This window comes from Cercospora kikuchii, assembly GCF_019650295.1.
Source record: "Cercospora kikuchii DNA, contig_00003, whole genome shotgun sequence".
Lineage (NCBI taxonomy): Eukaryota > Fungi > Ascomycota > Dothideomycetes > Mycosphaerellales > Mycosphaerellaceae > Cercospora > Cercospora kikuchii.
The window spans coordinates 734,958-754,307 of NW_025408584.1; the positions used below are offsets into that span (position 1 = coordinate 734,958).

Consider the following 19,350-nt stretch of genomic DNA (forward strand, 5'->3'; position numbering starts at 1 on the left):
GTCATCATATTATTATATACCTCAATTGAACTTTTTGTAGGTGTGTGTGTGCCTACGCGATCACCATAGATGGTATGTCGCTTCGCTCTTCATTTCTACGATCGTTAGTAGAATGCTTTCTTACGGTCATCATCGCATGTCATCGTCACCTCCCATTACATCGTTGTTCTCCTTCTTCTGCGTACAGTCCTGAACGCCGCCAGCGTTCTTAAGCGACGGCTCCAGGCTCGACAAGTTCAACGCGGCCCTCGCGGCGAGCCCAGAACCTGCTGAAATCACCCACCGGGAGCTGCAGTGTAAATCCGACGGAGTCTAAGATTTGTTGAAAGAGGAGATACCAGCCGCATAAGGAGCAGACGAACCAGCAGCCGCCACCGCCCTATTGCGTTCAAGTCAGCTCTGTTGTAGTGGCACCCTGGGTTTAGAAAATGATAGAGAAAATTGGTATACGTACCTGAAGAAGTGTGTCGTACATATCTGCGTCTCCGAGAGCCTGTTCCCAGAAGGCAGCCGCGAGGAGCAGGAAACCTAATCCGATGCTGAGGAAGACCATGACGAACACTGCATTGATTCTTGAGGCGCCGATCATGAATACGAAGCTGATCATGCCGGCTGCTACTGGCCAAAACGCTGTGATAAAGCATATCATGTCAGTGTCATGAAAGACAGAAGTAATAACGCGAAGGGAGTGTCTTACCCAGACTCGCCCAGAATCCATCCGCTGCCAGACCCGCGCGATATGTCCCGTCAACTCCGTATGCCCCGGCGCCATTGTAAAAAGGATGTAGTGTCGCTCCCCACCCAAACATGATGCCGCCTGTGTCTCGCAATCAGCCGTGTGTAGGTGGAAGCGTGACAGATGAGATATTTTCTGCTCACCATAGAAGAAGAAGACCACGAAGGAGAATGTATTGCCGAGGAACCATTCGAGAAGTCCACCGATCCACATACATGGGCCGCCGATGAAGTAGTAGACACCACTGTGATTGTTCAGGTTAGATTAGAAGTCTGACCACTTCGTGGCATGATTGATCTGGGAAACAACTCACATAGTAGCACTGCCAAGTCCTCCAGAGCCTCTCCATCCCATGAGTTGGCATGACAGCGGTGTAAGACCAATAACGAAGCCAGTAAGAGCAAGCGGAGTAGGATTGCCAAACGTCTTGCGTAGATCGCCTTTGACTTTAGTAGGAGGCTGGAGGTACAATCTTTCGAAAAGCTCCGGCGTCATATTGATTGTACTCGCGGTGCGGATGCGCTCAATGGCATCTGCAGAGAAGTCATGGCTTGTGTCTGGGCCGCTGCCATTGAGACCGCGTTCTTTAGCATCGCTGCCGCTCAAGTCGCCATTGTTACCATTGGAGTAGTCTGCCATTGGATCTGAGTGAGCCTGCGGGAGTGGCTTGCTGGCGAACGGTTCGAGGGCATATGTGAGACGATATAGCACCGAGAGCTCTAGGATAGCTTGGAGACGAATGACCCATGAACCATCGAGCTTTTTGAGAAGTGATTAATCATCGGCATACTCCGATATCTTCGCACCTCGGCGCTGATCGGTGCTAGAGTGTGACATTCGGGTGAACATCCAATTGTACAAGCGAGATGAGACTGGGAGTATCAATTCGAGCGCCGGCAGACCCTTGGCATCTGACATCGAGTCGTGGAGACGCTGTAAAATTCGTTCTCCTCTTTCGAATGACCATTCGCAATGACCAGATGATTACTGCGCCCACCGGGTTCGACGCACATCCGTATTGGCATGAGCTTTGGCACATTGACAACTGCAATCTTGTCGTCTGAGCCGGCTCGGGTCTGACTACTTCCACGGCCCCATCGATCTGATGAGCTTCGCATGATTCGAATCGTGATCCTCATGCGGCGTTCATGTCTGCAACCCGGCTTTGGCTTCGCTTCGTGGTCCCCTCTTTCAGCATGCTACTTCGCTTGTTGATATCGGTGATCGCAACCTGAACAGGAGGACCGTTCATCCACAGAGGCACGCCACAGCTTCATCTGATGATGTGCGGGACTGCACAGACGTCTCAGTGAACGCCTGGAGACGCTAATTCCCCATGGGGTCGGACTTAAAGCTTTCTTGACTAATCATGCTGTCCAGTTTGTGCTCGTTCCCTGTCGTGCCTGCCATCCGCTGGTCCAAGGTGCTGACCGGCTCCCAGGCTGACATGCATACTGTCCAGTGATGAACCGCGGAAGGCACGGCGATGGTAGTTCTGCGGGCGATTTCGTGCGTATGAAAGCACTGATGGAGTTGATCGAAGTTCAGCGGAGCAATGTCAGATCGAGGATGGGAAGTCAAGGTATATCGATCACGTGCGGCAAAACCGCCGCTGACTGTGCTCATGGACCAGGGCGGGGGACCATGCTTGTCCGGAGGTAGAACGTGAGTCCATCATTCTGCTCTGCTGGACTATGCCATGCAGTGGTCATTATCGGGTGCGAACGGATTGAAGAATCAGATCGTGTGTTGGCAAATGTGGGCTTGAAGTCTCGAAAATGGTTGTGAATGGAGGGAACAGGTGTAAGAAGAAGCCGGAAGCGCACCAACTTCTTTGCCAAGACTCAAGACTCAAGAGCCACGACCACCACACTGCTTCGCAACTCTTCCCAAACATCGAAAGTCACTCATTTCCTGACACAGATTTTTCCGCAGAAGGCAGTCTCATGTTCAGCGACTTCTTGCGACGCAATCCCGTCCCTGCACCTTGGCAGAGAAAAGGCTGCTCTCCTGCAACAGCAGAAGTACTCTTCTTGCGATTGCCAATTGATCTCCAGAGAACATGTCGAACATTTATGCGGCATCCTACACGTCAAGCACTTATTGATGCTTCTCATGTAGATCTGCTACAAGATATGTAGCCTGCTGCAGTGGAGCAAAACGTGGGAGGAAGGTATGAAGAAACGGACCACAAACATGTTGCCGCAGCACATGTTGATCCAATGCTAAGCAACTGAGCAGAGAAGTGTCATTGTTCTTGAAATATCCATGCTTTTCTCGATCTCGTCCAATTGATAGTGCAGACCAGCAGAGTCCTTTGGACAAGAATCACCTTTCAGGCCCCAACATTCCCACCACCTCATTAAGCCTGCTCCTGCTCCCACTCGACCATTCGGATATGCGCTCTGTCCCCAACGCTAGTTCCCTCGACTGCCTCGAATCTTTGTCTCCAAAACTGAAATTGAGGACCAAGCTCCACTGTGTCATACAACATCAGATAACGGGCCCAACCTACCATCTCCTTCGCTTTGCTACTGAAATAATCAGCCATCTCTGCTGGTGTGCCATCGTAATCATTATTACGGTTCAGCTCCTCAAAGTAACTATTGGAGAAGGCCGATAGGCGGACCTGCCGAAGCGAGGCTACTCGGAGAGCGCGCGGGATGCTTCTCATCCAGTCCAATGCTGCATCTACGGAGTCGAATGTGAAGGCAGAATTGCGAAGGTAGTATGAGATGGTTTCGTGTCGGACTTGTTTGGAGGCGAAGAGAAGACCGGAATTGGTAATTGGCATCGGCGATGGAGTAGAGATACTGCCAGCCGCGCTGAGTTGGGTCTTCTTTTTGTGCCTTTGGCGGGGAATCCAGTGCGTGAGTTGGACAGGCTCCTGTCTCAGAGGGACTTCAACGTCTTTGGTCGCAAAGTCCCAGATCATGTCGCGGAGCTCGCGAGGTAGTGATAAGAGGCTGAGGGGCTGATCCCTCGCTGGTGACGACGCGTGAGGAACAGGTGTGTGCTCGAAGGCGAGAGTGCGACAATCGGCGATTCCGACAAATTCGAAGTTGGCGCAGAGGTCGGCGATGGACTCGAACGGCTTCGTCGTCGTGATGGAACCATTTGGCGCGTTGCAGTCATTGGAGGCCCCTGATGAGGGAGAGGCAGGGACTATGCGCGCGGTGCTCATGATGAGCGCGGATGTATTGGGCGAGGACATTGATGTAATCCCAGTGGCTGGAGTGAAGGGAAGAGTCAGTGGAGTGCAGCTTCCAAGAACTTCAGATTGAAAAGAAGTCCGAAGTGTAGCCCTCCTTCACTTAACAGCGTGCGACTCAGCTGTATTCACTTTGTTTGCCACGTGATGGATCACTCCACTCACTTCTGTAGCAGGGTCGTCGGTAGTGACATCTCGCCACATGAGACGTGCGCTTCGAAATGGCGACGAAGATCGCGGAGATGATCGTGGATGCTCGAAAAGCTCAGAAGACATGTAAAAATCTTGCAATCGAGCGGAGTCCATCATGTGGAACGCTATTACCACATAGCTGGACTTGCCCCAAGCGCGCTTCGTCATTTGTGTGCTTCAAAACATTTCCTCCTCGTCGCCGGCTTCGTCCATATTTCTCCCAGCGCACACCGAGCAGTTACAGAACCTCACAGAAACTTGCTCACAGCAATCCTGGTGACAGTCGACCGAGCCCATTTCCTTGGCGCATCTTCGCCATTGACTGGACAAGTCTCCTTCAGGACTACGAGGCCTGCCCCATCGAGCGCTCGGAGCAGTATGATATCGATCCAAGATCTTCTGAAACGAAGGTCGCCGTTTTCGTTCCACAACCATCTTGAGCAACGCAAGGTTGACCTTGACGCCTTCGGAACGCAAGTCCATCATAACATCTATGAGGACCGCGTGTCGCTGCGGCATCAGTCGGAGCACGGGGTCCGAGTGTAACCTGATCTTCGTCGCTACAACATGCCCCCATTGATCACTGCTAAGGCCTGCCTTCCAGGTCGAACATGCCCACAGCCGCTTTACATTGAAAGATGAGAGGTTATAGTATGCGAAAGTAGCCTCGGCGTAGGTTTGATGACAGGTGAGGAGTAATCCTGCGTTCTGTGCTTTGACGCTGGTAAAGCCAAGTGGGACGTACACTCCAGAGAAGACATATTCGTAGATCAGATCCCGAAGTTCTCGCGGCAGGTCTTGAAAACGGAAGGGTTGAGGTGCATGAATTGCATCCTTGTGGAGACGAGCTATCCATATGCTCCGCCAGTCAAGCGTTGGGTGAGGGAAAGCTGGGGCTGAGGCGGACAGCATAGCTGCCAGCCAAGGCAAAAACCAGTGTATAGCTAGTTGTAATCATGAGCACAGATCGCAAATTCTTATGTTCCTGGCTGCCTACAGAGCTTACGGTACGAGGCAGCGTAAGTCGCCATTGCGAGGACGGAGAGCTACGCCACGCCAAGACTTCAGAGTTGGTGCCTGAAGTGTTGCGAATGTCCGCGCAAGCAAGTTCGGCTCAATCATGTTTCCAGCTCGTCGTGACGGCCCAGCTCATACAGTATCGCTATCTTGGACAAAGCAGCCCTGCTAATGGCGAGTGACTGCTCGCGAATATGATCAAAGTCGAAAAATAGACCTCACCTCTTGCAAGGCAGCGCGCATGATCATGCACTCTCCAAGAGGTAACTCTTCTCCCGCTTCGCGATGCCACTGATCAATTACTGCTGAGCGCATCGCAGGAGGCAACAGGCCCAAACTATCCCTCAGACTCTCAATCAATAACGGGATATTGTTCAAGAGTGACCGCGGAGCAGTGCCTGTTAGGTCTGGAACTGCAACTGGAACAAAGCCTTCCACGCCGTCTTTAGTGATCCATCGGTCCTTTTGACAATTGTAAAGGACGAAGTCGTCGAGTCTCGCAATCATAGGATCCAGTGGTAGCAAGCGTATGGTGCCAGCGAGGTAGATGTCCTCGTACAACAAAGTTAATTCCCGTAGAGACGGCGGAAGCAGAGTTGAAAGAACTTCTACTTGTGCATTTTCCAGGGGCCCACTGAGGTCGGGACGAAAGCCAGCACTGCCAAATAGAGCTACAGAAGGCACAGTAACCTCTCGCAATCGCTCCAAACTCTTTATTGACCCCATTGGCAATATGGGATGGCCCTCCATACCCGGAGGAACAAGGCCATTGGCTTCTCTTGACGCCACGGTCAGGGACATATCATGCCGGTGCTCAAGACGGAGAGATTCCAGGCCGCCCAATCGTCGCAGAGTGGCACCTAGGGCCGGCCAGTCCATGCGCCAGAAGTTATCTTCCCTGTTATGCCATTCGATCCAGAGTAAGCGCAGACTGGAGCAGCGCGCCAATACAGGAGCAAAATCCAGAAAATCGAATGTGCAGTACGTCAAAGTGAGATGCTGTAGCGAGCTTCTAAGATTGGCTGTGAGGCCAGGTGCAATGGACTGAGGATGGAGCACGAAGTTGTACAAATTCAGCTTGCGCATCGATGGAAGTTGGAGAAATGGCACGAGACCTGGCACCGAAATGGTCTGGCCAGCACCGCAAGACAATTTCACGTCTTCAATGGCCAGAACTGCCGGCTGCGTGCTCATCTGCGTCAGAATGGTCCTCAGTAGAGATTCACCGATCATATTCGGGTCGCCTTCGAGCTGCAGCACTCTTGCCTGGTGGCACATGGCCAGTAGCAGACCTCCTAAGGTCGAGCGAGGCAGTGGTTCCCCACTAGTCCTCGCTGAATGCAGATATGTGCTTATGGACTGTCGTACATCGTTTGGTAAGCCAGTCAGACTCTGTTCGCTTTTTGATATGTTGAATTTAAGATAGTCCACTATGCGAAAGTTCTTGTCGTCGCGTGTGCTTGCTACACGGATGGCCTTGACATATGCACAACGCGGAGGGTCTTCCACAAGTGTCTGGCAGAGTCGCCCCAGCCGGACGATATCGCGATCGTTGTCAGCATCGAATTCGTCACCCACCACATCAACGAGGCTGTAGAACAACGGAGTCGCTAAGCGCTGGCCTAGCCGGTTCGTGAGACTTATGCTTCCAAGTGTGGCTTTGTTACCAAGGTCAATGTAGGAAAGGATCTGTTCATTGAGCTCGTCGGGGAGTCGGGAGAACATGATTCTGTCGTTGATCGGAGTTGTGATGGAGAACCACACGTGTGTGCAGCAGGCAGGGACAGAAACCGAAGTAAGACAGGAGCTATGACCATGGCCAGGATCGGTCAAAACTTGATGCAAGCCCCCTTCAAAATTTCACGCAACGCAGATCGCCAACTCCAGGCTCTCCATCTGCAAGACTTTCGCGTACAACCACTTCGACAGCAAGCATACCACGCCACTCATTGAGGCAAGGTGCTGCGATCGACCTCAGACTGAGCGACTGCATGGTGATTTGAGCTCGAGACGATACGCGCCGCAATTCTAGGACATGATCACACAATGACATCCATCGACGAGCTCTTCCGAAAACCGAACCTTCCGCCTGCGGGAAACAAGCGCAAATACGAGGCTACTGATGCGCAAGAAGTCTACAAGGCTTCCAAACTATCCAAGTCCTCATCTCCGAATGGGCAGGCCAACGGCGCGACGGTAGAAGATGCTGAAGACGAAGACCTCGAAGCCGGCCCCGAACTTCCACCCGACCTCGATGATGAAGGCGATGATGAGGATGGGAAATTCTTTGGTTCCGGCATGACAAAAGACGCGGCGGAGGCTTTGGATTACATCGATCAGGTAGATGGGGCAGAGGAAGCTTTACAGGAAGAAAAGATTGACTCTGCATGGCTTCGGAGATTGACAACGAGTTTCGAGAGAAAGGTTGTGAAGAATGCGGAGTTGAGAGCAAAGTATGAGAGCGCTCCAACAAAATTCATCCAGAGCGAGGCAGACTTGGACGCGGAGATCAAGAGCTGGAGTCTGCTAGGCGAGCACCCGGAGCTGTATATTGAGTTTGCCAAAGGAGGCGCTGCTGCTACTCTGGTTGGATTGCTTGCGCACGAAAATACGGACATTGCAATCGGAGCGATTCAGATCTTGTCTGAGCTCCTAGATGAAGATGTGCAGGCGGAACAAGAGCAATGGGACGCGGTGGTGGCTGCTTTGCTTGATTCAGATCTGCTAGACCTTCTTATGGATAACCTAGGGAGATTTGACGAAGAGAATGAGAGCGATAGGAACGGCATGTATCATTCCTTAGCTGTATTGGAGAGTTTGGCAGGGCAGCAGGCAACGGCAGAGAAGATCGGGCAGGAGAAACTGTTGATGTGGTTGTGCAATCGCATCAAAGTCGCCGAGAAGCCCGTGGGACAGAACAAACAGTATGCGGCGGAAGTGCTCCAGGTCTTACTGCAGTCCTCTGCTCTACTTCGAAAGCGCTTGGCAGTGGACATCGATGGCGTGGATCTGTTTCTGCAGCTGCTTGCCGCGTACCGGAAGCGTGATCCGGAAAAAGATACCCATGAGGAGGAGTTCGTGGAGAACCTTTTCGATGCGCTGACATGTGTGGTGGATGAGGTCGAGGGGAAGGCAAACTTTGTTGAGGCAGAAGGTGTCGAGCTGTGCCTGATCATGCTCAAAGAGGGAACAAAGAACATCACGCAACGTGCACTACGGGTACTGGACCATGCGACGAATGGCCAGGGAGCTGCTCCTGCCGCGGTCTGCGACAAGATAGTTGATGCCGCTGGCCTCAAATCTCTGTTCAGTACGTTCATGAAGAGCAAGGACGCCGCGAGTGTGGAGCATTTGCTTGGCATATTCTCCGCCATGCTGCGACTGCTACCTGGAGAGTCTGCAGCCCGCATCCGTGTATTGGCAAAATTCACGGAAAAGAAGATGGAGAAAGTTGTGAGGCTGATCAAACTGCGAAAAGAATATGCTGCCAAGGTGTCGAAAGTCGAGAAGGAGATTGCCCAAGAACAGAAGAGTCTTCCGGACGATGAGCTCGAGGACCGGGCAGACGAGTGGTTCTCCCGACGTCTTGACGGCGGTCTCTTCTGCTTGCAGATGTGCGATGTGATATTGGCATGGCTGGTAGCAGAAGACGAAGGTATCAGGCAGTTGGCGCTGCAAGAGTTCCACGGTGGATTGGGCATGATCAAGACATCCCTGGACGAGCAGATGAAGGGTCTGGAAGGTGGTACCGAAGAGGATCAAGACACGAGAGAAATGCTGGAGACGCTAATAGGATATCTTGAATAAGGCTCCTCGGTATGTAGTCTCAATGATATCGTCGCGTCGGAGCAGGCTGGCGGAGCCGAAAGTGAGCTGATCTGTGCCAAGGCATGGCTGGCCTTCCCGCAGCCACAGCCGCTCTGCTGCCTCGACCTCGACCGCTTGCAGCAAACAACATCCACCTTCTCGCGCGCTAAGAGATCGCTGCCTGAAGCATCAGGCACATGCGACGCTGCTTAAATCGGCGGTTTGCGTTGGTCTCGTTGTTCGAACATCGACAACCCAACAGTCCTTTCTCCACTTGCACATTCTCGACTTTGCGCAGGTCAGGCGGCGCTCCACCTCCTGGAAACAACAACTCAAGATCGTATCTGCAGCCTCGCAGCACATCTACCAATATGACTCGTCGTCTTCACGGCGTGGACTGCCCGATCAATGACATTGCCGACTACAGTTTCAGCTGGAGCGCCGACGGCTCTCCTCGCTTCCCAAATGCTATTTCCGACTGGAGCGGCACACCATTGACACAACGCGAACGCAGAATGATGGCGTTGATGGGTGAAATCACCGACAAGCCCGAATGGGACCGCAAAGTCTTCGATGACAAGATCGTGGCCAAGTGGCGCGCTGAAGCACTGGCGGCCAATGCGGATGCGGAACCTGAGCGCGTGTTGACTGAGAAGGCTATCGATTACTGCATCGAAGAAATTCGGGACCACGCGTCGAAACTAAAGGAGATCCAAATGGTGCCGGCGGTCGATGCCAATGGCGTGGTATACAAGTCCGATACTCTCGTCACTGCCGAAATGAAAGAGGCTCTTAGATCGGCAGCTGCGCCACTTGAAGATGTTCCTGATGACAAGAAAGACTGGCATCCGCACTCCGGAGAGCAGGTTCTCGATCTTGTACACCCGAGTCTGTTTCCTCTTCTGTATGGACGATCTACTGTTCTTGCGGAAGGAACGGTGACCCTGGACGACTGCACTTCGTACATCGGCAAAGGCCTTGTTGCCCCGGTTCCGGAGGACGACCACGTGAAAGTGGAACATTTTCCAGGCCGTAGTGGTTGGGGCCGTTGGGGCCACGACCCGAAGCAGCACTTCTACTCCAAGAAGTACCAATGGCTGCCCTGCGAAGTTGCCTTCCGGGGTGCCGACGACATGGAGATCACGAGCTACATCAACAACCTTCATCCTCAGCTGCACAAACCTCTGTATGAGGCTATCCAGCGCATTATAGCCAAAGCTATCCCAATGTGGAGTGCGTGTCTGTCGCGATCTGACGATGCGGCTCCACCTAGAGACGATGCGGATGCTGAATGGATCGAGCCAACTGAAAAGCGGCCTGCTGCAGAGAATGAAGCAGAGCTCGACGAGGACGACATCTGGGACCTGGACGAGGATTGGACCAGGGACAATCGCACGTTGTCGATACCAGATATCGAAGGGAGCTACCAGACTCGAGCGAATCACGGGGATCCGACGAAGTTTGCCGACCTTCGCGCGACTTTCGCTGAGCAAGGTCTCCAGGTCATTGTCAAACTGGCGAACATCCACCTCACTCCAGATAAGCCAGACTACGCAGGCGGATCGTGGCACATCGAAGGTCAACTCAATGAGCACATCTGTGCCTCAGCACTCTACTACTACGACAGCTCGAACATCACAGAATCTTACCTGTCATTCCGTGAAGCAACCAACGTCGAGCACCTCGAGGAAAAGGGCTATGAGCAGGGCGACTTCGAACACCTGGAGCGCGTCTACGGTATCGAAAATGACGAAGCTGCGGTTCAAGACCTCGGCCGCGTCAACACCCGCGAAGGCCGCCTTCTGGCCTTTCCAAACGTCTTTCAACATCGCGTCGAACCTTTCAGTCTCGCAGACGAGTCTCAGCCAGGCCATCGCAAGATCTTGGCCCTGTTCCTCGTCGATCCGCACATTCGCATTCCGTCTACTGCGCACGTCCCACCACAGCAGAAGGACTGGTGGAGAGGTATGGTGTATGGTCTGGATCGCGTTGCGAATCTGCCACCTGAGCTGGCGGAGCACGTTCTCGAGAGCGCGGGCGACCTGCCGATTGAGCTGCAAGAGGCGAAGGACATTCGATTGGATTTGATGGAGGAGAGGAAGATGTTTGTCAAGGATGTGGATACGCGCTATCAGCAGGAGACTTTCAGCTTCTGTGAGCATTGAGCAGGTCCTGTAGCTTGTGGCGGCATGGACATGGCAGCCGGCGAGAAGACAGGTTGCTACAGAGGTATGACTGATCTGTTTTCTAAATCGAAGACACTATTGTGTACCCGCCCATCGCTTGACTAGATGGCGTACGGTGTTCCACAATGGCCGAAGAACGTGCTCTGTATGGGCTCGCTGGGAGTGGACGCCCGCATCCTCTCCAATGATATATGCTGGGATAGATGCTTACTCAGAATGCATGAATTTACGCCATCCACTGTGCACATCGACCCATCGGCTTGCAGTGTGCACCGGGCTTTTGAGTGTCATCAAGCCTGCTGCAAACTTCACAGAGCAGAGTCTTTACTGCGATCGAAGCAAAAGGAATCATCTGGATCACCCGTTGATTATGTTTCCGTTCGATTTGTGTCGTAAGACTAACCCAAACTAAAACAGCACAAGCACTTGCTGCAGCCAGCAAACGATGGAAACAGTCTTGATCCTATATCTGGTGATAACCTCCTCTCGAAATCTCTTCCTATCTGCTGGCCTTCCAGCAATATTAAATGTGTTGATTCACACACGGCATGTGGGAAATCAGACTTTGGCCTATTCACCCAAAACCTACTTCATGACACTCGTACCTATATTGAATATTCTGCATATGATTGAAAGGCTGGCTAACATGATCCATTCACCCCTTGGGCACCGACGATAAATATCTATCTTTTCTGCCCTTCTATGCCTCTTCCTTTTACCTATATTAACATTCGAGCAACGGACTACTATCAGCAACAACTTACAACTATAACACTGCCTCTACACAATCAAACCCTATTCAAACTCCAACATGTCTTCCCGCAACATGACCGTCGACCCGAAGACCGCACTCTTCATCGCCTACGCCCATAACATTAATGCCGAGGGACCGATTGCTAATCAGGTTACAGAGGAGATTACGCAGATTGGCGAAGGAGCATACACGAACTGGTACGACGAGCTCGAGACTTGGCTCGAGTCTTACGGTAGCGAGAACGGGGCGCCAACAATGAAGCTCATCGCCGCATGGGCTGCTGCCAAGCGTAGCGGCCAGGCCGGAGACGAGGAGATCTTGAAGATGGCGGAGAGCATCTTCGAGACGGGAGAGAGACTGGTGGGCGGTTGGAAGGAGTCCGTCGAGGCCTGGTGCAAGGCCAACCCTGGCTTGGCTCCGGGTTAAGCTTGACGCATTAGTGAGTGAATACTATTCTACAATTCACTGAATACATCTCTAACACGATATGAAGGTGCTTTTTGGAAACGAAGGGTCGTGGGGAGAAAGTCGGAGAAGCAGTTCTGACATTAGCAGAACTTTAGCGTTGTAAACTAGGATGAGAGTTTGACGGTTTACAACTCCTCCAGAATTGATAATGAGGTCTTCCAGGAGTAGTTTGTCACGCCCAGATACCGAGCTTCTTCACATGCGAGTGCATATGCAATGCGGTGGGCCAGAGGTACGGTTCTCGCGCTACTTTCAACTTCTACATGTCTTATGAAATTGAATGATTACCCAAAGTACTATCACCTGTCAAATATGAGGGCTTCTCTCGGAAAGTCGTGCAATCAATGGTGCTAGAGCTTCAGACTGTAAGGCTTATACTAATGGAAAGTGCAGGAAAACATATTGTCTGACATTCCATTGTTTGTTGGCTAGAATTAGCTGCTCGATACGTCTCCAGACAAATAGTACGATCTGAGGTCTCGAATAGCACGATCTCAAGCTCGTGGTCTTTTGCGGGTTCCAGAAGGATGAGGCCTCCTATGTCGCACAAAGACCAAGATGAGTTTCAACGTGCAGCGAAATGGCTTTCACTCCTATTTAAATCATGTGTCAGCGGTATGGTGTGTAGCCGACATCCAAGGTAGAGCAATGAGTGATGACGGAGAGGCTGATCAGACCTACTGGTTTGACTTTTGAGAATAGATGTGACATTGTTCGAGTCATCTGTCTTCGGTGTTGCGCAGTAGCTTTGCCCTATATTGATGACATGTTTCCAAGCTTTCTGTCCCGTCTCAGGCTATAGGTAGTGCTTTCATCAAGCTAGTGAGCACAGAGCATTCCAGGAAGACCAATCTGGAGGCTGTGAACAACTATCAATTCGAGACCCGGTATATAATAGGGCAGATTGATGTCAAATGGAAAGTTCTCAATGAATGGCACTCAGCGTTGTTGAGTTGCAGAGTTCAGCCACGACTGGAATCTGAGAGGGCTTGGGAAGAGTCAAATACAGTATTGAGTTTGCTCTCGTCTTTTGTATACTGTGTCTTGGAGTGCTCAGTGTTGAGCTTCTCGGGCTACTTGGTTGAAGTTGTTTTATCACGAAAGTAGCATCTCAGGCTCCGGAAGCCAGGCATACGAGCTGACGACAGATTGTGTACTCAAGAAGGACGTTCTGTGCATCTTGGAAATTGGCAAAGGTATTTGAATTGCAATGGAGTAGCATTCGCTCTACAAGGGTCTTCAATCAGCAGGAGGCTGCACTATCATCACTTGGAACGGACTGTTGAAGGATCTCTGAAACACTTTAATGCATTTGCTACTTTGAAGGTGTTGAGCTCAGCTGGCAATGTTGCCCTCTTCTCTTTGCACTACTTCCCGGCCGATCGATTCCTGCTTTTTCTGCTCTGCATTCGATGTAGACTGCCGTACAGAGTATACATCCAGTTCGATCCATTCATAGCCTGCAAGCAACTTCATGCTGATCGGGGTTGCCATCACGTGTATTTCCAGCTGACCCGCGACCATCTCAGTCACTACTCCCGCTGCCCAGCAAGTCTACGACGAGGCTATGGCGTGGTCGCTTTGCAGCTGGTAGCTCTCGATCACGCTGGTCTTCACCTTTCGCGCTACTCTCCCGCAATGCCCGACGCTTGGCGAAGCGCGCGCTACGTCCACTCGTTTGAGCTTCCGACTGGCTTACCGTTTGCTGGGCGAGTTCTAGGCTCGTCATATAAAGTCAGTGAAGATTCTTAAGATACGGACATAGATTGCAACTCACCCTCTGCTCCACGTGCAGGCAAAGCGACAGAATCCGGAGCTCCCACAAGCTCAATCTGCACCTCGCCAGAAATGATTTCGTCCAGTTCCTTGCGTCTGATAGCCCGGAAGCGACATTTATGCAGGGATTGAGCATAAGTCATGTTTTGCTGGTGCCGACTCGCCATGTGGGCCACCATGGCGGGAATGCCAATCATGTAGTAAGACTTGGTTCGTGTAGAATAGTTCGAACCGCAGATTCCACAACGCAATTCGATCCATTCGTTCTTCTCTGCGTCATAGACCACGCAAGAGCAGACAGTGAGATAGTCCAAGTGAGCAGCTGCGTCGAGGCTGTCTAAGCCAGATGGTGGTTGCTTCGTTGGTCGAGGCACCGGGTTATGTCTGGGCTCAGACAACTGCGCGAGCGGAGCCGCTGCTGCGTTTCTCAGGGGCTTTTCAGAAGTCTTCGTGGGCGACAGCGAGTAGACCGGGAGTTCTGCAGTGAAGCTAAATTAGTCGCAGTCATGTAGTCAGGAGAGTCGGAGGAGGGCGTACTCGGCAGTTGCAAAAGCTCTTGTAGACGTGTATTGTTTTCCTCGCTCGGGCTAGCAACAATCAATGCAGCGAGAGCTTCACGTCGCCGCTTCAGGTCCGCGACGAAGGTGGCCGTGCCAGCTTCAGTCAGCGTCAGGACGAAGGCAGCGCGCGCGTGAGCTCGAGCAAGCGTCTCAGTCTCGTTTTTGGCCGCGGCGACATCGTCGTTCGCGGCATTTTCGAGTTCGACAAGCTGGACGATGGCTGTGCCGATGCGGTGGGTGGTCTCGGCGTCCACCATGTTGTATCTTCAGCGCTGTCGTGTGGTGGAGTGGTGAAGGTCAGAACTGAAGCGCGGCTTGAAGTTTTGCAACGGTGGCCACCATGCAGATGCTTGGCAGACATGCAGCAAAGGGGCTGCGGCAACTTCAATGCATGATCAAGCTGCTTTGCATGTTTGACGCGCTAGAGACAGACCGACAGTCCAGGCAATCCAGGTTTGGTAAATTGTCAGGCCAGCTACCGTCTACTTCGCGTCTTCTGACAGCGACTAGAGGCGATCAGCAGAGGGCCAAAATATCCGCACGAAAGGGCCCTACAGATTAGTCCCCTGCCTCATGCTCTTAGTAAAAGCTTCCGCTCTGGCTCAAGCAATAAGAATCCAAGCGACCAGTCAAGCCAACAATTCAGATCTCTTGTTCGGTCCGATCACGTCCTTTCGAGGCCGTGCAGAGACCCATCCATAGGAAGTGAACAGCGCTGGGAACTGTTTGATTGTGGTGACGAGATTCTGAACCAAATACGCCTTGAAGAGCTGGTATGTGGCTTCGCGGAAACGAAGTGCAGACAAGGGAGTGGCCAGCGACCCACATTTCCGCACTAAATGGGTCAGTAAGAGCGAAAGGAGAGACACCTGACAGCACCGCAGGGTGTTGTCGTTGCAAACTAAATGGGGTTCGAGGGCTCATAGTTCTACGCCTTCCTCACCTCAGAGGTCCAACAATCTTGGCGCGTATCATGCAATCTTGGGCAGGAACGACACTGTTTCCTCAAATCGCTCAGCTGTGGGGTCGATCAAGCTTGGAATGGCCATTCTTGCCTGTGAACGCAGGTTCATCCGCTGCTGCCTGTGAGTCTCACGTGCTGAAGTCTGCTTCATAAATTAGCATATGCTGTAATGGCATTCACATAAGCTGAAAAATGTGAAGCATTACGAGCATTGCACATGAAACCCAATGTCTTCTTCACACGGATTAGTCCTGAGCGATCACATGCAGAGAATGTTTTTGAGCTCGTTTCATTCATAAAACTCACCCTCGGTACCTGCAGCTTTCCTCAAACTCACGTAGCCCGATCGACAGTGACAAACAATACACTGGTACCATTCCAACAACCATTGTTCCAACAATGGAGCACTCAACCGACGACTTGGTGTCGCTGCTCTCCACCCCTCGTCGAAGGGCCGCCGGATCTTTGCTAGACGAAGACTCTCCCCTGACGCATGACTCGCCATGCAGCGCCAGCGCAGCCAGCAGCTTCGAGGTCCTCGACTGGGACTCCAGCAGCAGCATCTACAGCCAAGATGATCACTCTGACAGTGAGGCCGACTGGACTTCGCTTTCCAATGTATGTGTTCCAGCCCTTCTCTTCCGTGTCCACATTCGCTGACCGGCCATCCAGAAGCGCTTCTCTCAACCCCTACATCTGCCTCCTCCACTCTTCAGTCCCAAACTGGGCTCGGAGCACTTCGAGCCACCATCGATACCACCAAAGTCCCCGTAACGCTTCAGGAAGTCGATGCGAGAATACATGGAAGCCAAGTACGCCGAAAGCGAGCTCAAGGAGGTCTCACACATCATTTCATACCTGACCATAAAGGATCTCGCGACCTGCCTGATGGTAAGCCATTCGTGGTACAAGATCATCTGGAAGTCAAAGGACGCCCGAGAAAGGGCATGGTTCGGACCCCGGCAACTTCCTTTCCACATCGAAAAACGCATTTTATCCGGAGCAAAGCCCATTTCTGACACGAACGACTTCTATCTCAATCCGATTCTGGCAGTCGATGCACTCGATTTCGACAAAGCCTTCTTGCCTTTCAGCTTGACGGAATGCGAGCTGGACGAGGAGCGGGATATTTGGATCTTGAAAGTCATGATTCCTGTGTCGGCTTTTCTTCTACGCAATCAGGTGAAGTGGCGAGGGCTCAGAGTCGCTTGGTCGTCTCGGAATTCCTATGAAGTGGAGGTTACAATCTACGCAGAATTCATGCAACCTCTGACCTTGGAGAGCCGGCTTCAGTGCGACAACACCAGACCTGTGAGCCGCATACTGACTGATGCCGTGAATGAGTGGCGAAACTTGATGCCAGAGCTGTTGATCGCTGAGCCCTGGGAGGAATGGAAGCCAATCTCAAGCTCGTTTCGGGCTTCGCTGTCGCACGTCTGCGTCCAACGCCTAGTAGCGACAGAGACGGCGAGATTGGACACATTCGAGGAGCAGCATGGCGAGATTGAGCTTCAGCACTGGCTAGACGGCTGGCGGACGATTGACAAGTCGCCAAAAGTTGTTCGCCAACGTGCGAAGCATCCGAGAAAGCAGTCCTTCCGGCCAAAGACGCAGCCAACGAAGTTGCCCATCTACCACAAGTCGACACTCTGGAAGAAGATCTCGGACTCGAGGGTCTCTCTTCCCAAAGTCAAGCCCTCGACAGCGTCGAGCCAGAGCGTGGTGTCCCAGATCAAGCCCCCATACAGCCTTCAGCAGTCGCCACAGAAGCTAGCACAAATTCCTGCCAAGTATGGCAGCTCGATGCTGCCAGTCCCGAACAGCAAGCTTGGACGCTCCATTACAGGCAGAGCCAAAGCAGTGAGCTGGGAACCAGCTTCCAAGAACACGGACCAGCGCTCTCAAGAGGCAATGGAGCTGGCTGTACTGTATGGGCTCTCAGCCAAGATGAGGAGAAGTATGCCGCAGTTGATCTAGGCATGGAAGGTCGTGAGAACTTATCGTAGCTTCTGAGATGTAGAGTGGTCGATTTATGTATTTTCATGTCTGCGCTTCCTTCTGTTCCTTTCTCTCTCCTCCACGTAACCCGAGCGCGCTGCATCCTGAGATCGTCATCCATCTCTCCCCAATGCCCTCTAGTCTGGATCGTTGTTTATGTACCGTGGTGGTGTGCTGGTCTGAGAATATCGGCGGTCGCTGTGGCAGATTCGTGTTCCGCTGTCGAGTCGGGGAGGGCACAAGTTCAAGCCATTGAGCAGGATCCATGAACACGGATGGCTATAGCATTTGGGGTGGCGGGCGAGGCTTCTGGCGGTCTGAAGATGCTGTTTCGGCGTTTTTGGACAAGATTGATCATCGAAGCGGATTTATCGAAGCTCGATGCACGGACGGCGTTCCCCAACACGATCTCTGCCCCGTGCCATAATGTTGGATCACTGGGCGGTGGCATAGAGGATGAGGCAGGTGTTGACAAAGTCGTACCGTTGCTCGCCGTGGCACGAGAGTAGCAGGCTGCGTAATGCTAGACTATGGCGGCCCCCTGGCTTTGCCCGGTAATCCAGGAGTGTGCCATATGGCAGGCAGCTTTGTATGCTCGGGATGTCTGTGTCGTTGTCCCCGTTGTAGTGGCTCTCGAAGATAGATTTCTCAATGGTGAATAGGCCGTCCCGTTGTTCCCGCTCGAGTGCCCACTGTCGAATTTATCATTATCGGCGTCCCTGAAGCCGCTGCTTGCTTGCTGCAACTCCGCCGCAAGACTTTGCACACAGCACTCGCTCGTCGCCCATACTGTCGCCGTCGACAACGAGCCCTTTTTCTCGCATCAAATCCGCGAGCGCCCTTAACGACTAGACAAAGGGATTGTCTCCTTTCGACACACAACCACAACGCCAACACACTCGCATCTGCCGACACCAGCACAATGGAAGACACAACAGAGATGATGGACAGCTCAAGCCAGGGCGAGTACGTTTACGAGAGGGTACTCATCTTCGAGAAAGTCGACGGCAGCGAAACCTCCGTGGCCGTCATCATCACACCGCCAGGCAGTGAGGCCCACCTGCAACCTGGCGCCGCCTTCAATGACCAGGGGCGATTGACTCAAGAATGGGGGCTGATTGTTTGGAGTGCCGTGTTTTACTCCGGCCCAGTCGATGGCGGTCTCGTTTGGTCGGAGATACAAGACGTCGAAGACAGGCCAGAAGGCACAGAGGAAGTGGCTCTCAGTGCGCCATACGAGTACAAGCTCAATCAATTCTCTCCGCCCAGCACCATTCTGGGCAAAGGAATGTGGATGTTGTCGATTGGTGTGCTCAGAACAGATGCGGGAGCGAGTCGTCTAGAAGACCGAGTGGTGTCTTGGAACGAGGATAGGACGCTCGCCTACGTGACGGGCGACATCGTCTCGCCGGAGCCGTCTCTCCCTTCGATCGTTTCGAGCGGCGACTCGGTGAACGACGATGGCCCATCGACGCCCGACTGAGTTTCTGTGATCTAGAAGGAGTTGTCAAGAAGACGAAGAGAAGCGCTCACTCGCCGCCACCAAAAAGCAGTAAAGGAGAAAGACTCATACACTTCTGTTCATCGGACCGCCTCGCCGACTGAGGCTCTGAGCGGTATGATCGAAACCAAGGCGCGTGATGTCCAATAAGGCGGGACGAGACTCCAGCAGATCGCTCAG

The 19,350-nt window shown here is 52.5% G+C and overlaps 11 protein-coding genes across 11 annotated transcripts; 6 read left to right on the top strand and 5 right to left on the bottom strand.

The window, feature by feature from the left end:
- Positions 1–208: 208 nt before the first annotated feature.
- On the bottom strand, positions 209–1,375 carry CKM354_000467700 (uncharacterized protein; the record flags this gene model as incomplete). The annotated part of the gene is made up of 5 exons (XM_044799923.1): positions 209–379; positions 455–630; positions 698–817; positions 880–980; positions 1,050–1,375. 5 exons carry the CDS (start codon positions 1,373–1,375, stop codon positions 209–211), a joined length of 894 nt encoding a protein of 297 aa, XP_044655858.1.
- A 1,723-nt stretch (positions 1,376–3,098) lies between these two features.
- On the bottom strand, positions 3,099–3,920 carry CKM354_000467800 (uncharacterized protein; the record flags this gene model as incomplete). Its single annotated transcript, XM_044799924.1, has 1 exon — positions 3,099–3,920. One exon carries the CDS (start codon positions 3,918–3,920, stop codon positions 3,099–3,101), a length of 822 nt encoding a protein of 273 aa, XP_044655859.1.
- Positions 3,921–4,316: 396 nt separating this feature from the next.
- Positions 4,317–5,051, bottom strand: CKM354_000467900 (uncharacterized protein; the record flags this gene model as incomplete). Its single annotated transcript, XM_044799925.1, has 1 exon — positions 4,317–5,051. The coding sequence occupies one exon, from the start codon at positions 5,049–5,051 to the stop codon at positions 4,317–4,319; it is 735 nt and encodes a 244-aa protein (XP_044655860.1).
- A 303-nt stretch (positions 5,052–5,354) lies between these two features.
- CKM354_000468000 (uncharacterized protein) lies at positions 5,355–6,881 on the bottom strand (the record flags this gene model as incomplete). The annotated part of the gene is made up of 1 exon (XM_044799926.1): positions 5,355–6,881. One exon carries the CDS (start codon positions 6,879–6,881, stop codon positions 5,355–5,357), a length of 1,527 nt encoding a protein of 508 aa, XP_044655861.1.
- Positions 6,882–7,202: 321 nt separating this feature from the next.
- On the top strand, positions 7,203–8,963 carry CKM354_000468100 (uncharacterized protein; the record flags this gene model as incomplete). Its single annotated transcript, XM_044799927.1, has 1 exon — positions 7,203–8,963. The coding sequence occupies one exon, from the start codon at positions 7,203–7,205 to the stop codon at positions 8,961–8,963; it is 1,761 nt and encodes a 586-aa protein (XP_044655862.1).
- Positions 8,964–9,334: 371 nt separating this feature from the next.
- CKM354_000468200 (uncharacterized protein) lies at positions 9,335–11,128 on the top strand (the record flags this gene model as incomplete). The annotated part of the gene is made up of 1 exon (XM_044799928.1): positions 9,335–11,128. One exon carries the CDS (start codon positions 9,335–9,337, stop codon positions 11,126–11,128), a length of 1,794 nt encoding a protein of 597 aa, XP_044655863.1.
- An 832-nt stretch (positions 11,129–11,960) lies between these two features.
- CKM354_000468300 (uncharacterized protein) lies at positions 11,961–12,329 on the top strand (the record flags this gene model as incomplete). Its single annotated transcript, XM_044799929.1, has 1 exon — positions 11,961–12,329. One exon carries the CDS (start codon positions 11,961–11,963, stop codon positions 12,327–12,329), a length of 369 nt encoding a protein of 122 aa, XP_044655864.1.
- Positions 12,330–13,706: 1,377 nt separating this feature from the next.
- On the bottom strand, positions 13,707–14,964 carry CKM354_000468400 (uncharacterized protein; the record flags this gene model as incomplete). Its single annotated transcript, XM_044799930.1, has 4 exons — positions 13,707–13,790; positions 14,071–14,087; positions 14,149–14,625; positions 14,685–14,964. The coding sequence occupies 4 exons, from the start codon at positions 14,962–14,964 to the stop codon at positions 13,707–13,709; spliced, it is 858 nt and encodes a 285-aa protein (XP_044655865.1).
- A 1,106-nt stretch (positions 14,965–16,070) lies between these two features.
- On the top strand, positions 16,071–16,445 carry CKM354_000468500 (uncharacterized protein; the record flags this gene model as incomplete). The annotated part of the gene is made up of 2 exons (XM_044799931.1): positions 16,071–16,289; positions 16,344–16,445. The coding sequence occupies 2 exons, from the start codon at positions 16,071–16,073 to the stop codon at positions 16,443–16,445; spliced, it is 321 nt and encodes a 106-aa protein (XP_044655866.1).
- A 27-nt stretch (positions 16,446–16,472) lies between these two features.
- CKM354_000468600 (uncharacterized protein) lies at positions 16,473–17,648 on the top strand (the record flags this gene model as incomplete). The annotated part of the gene is made up of 1 exon (XM_044799932.1): positions 16,473–17,648. The coding sequence occupies one exon, from the start codon at positions 16,473–16,475 to the stop codon at positions 17,646–17,648; it is 1,176 nt and encodes a 391-aa protein (XP_044655867.1).
- A 943-nt stretch (positions 17,649–18,591) lies between these two features.
- On the top strand, positions 18,592–19,152 carry CKM354_000468700 (uncharacterized protein; the record flags this gene model as incomplete). The annotated part of the gene is made up of 1 exon (XM_044799933.1): positions 18,592–19,152. The coding sequence occupies one exon, from the start codon at positions 18,592–18,594 to the stop codon at positions 19,150–19,152; it is 561 nt and encodes a 186-aa protein (XP_044655868.1).
- Positions 19,153–19,350: the final 198 nt, after the last annotated feature.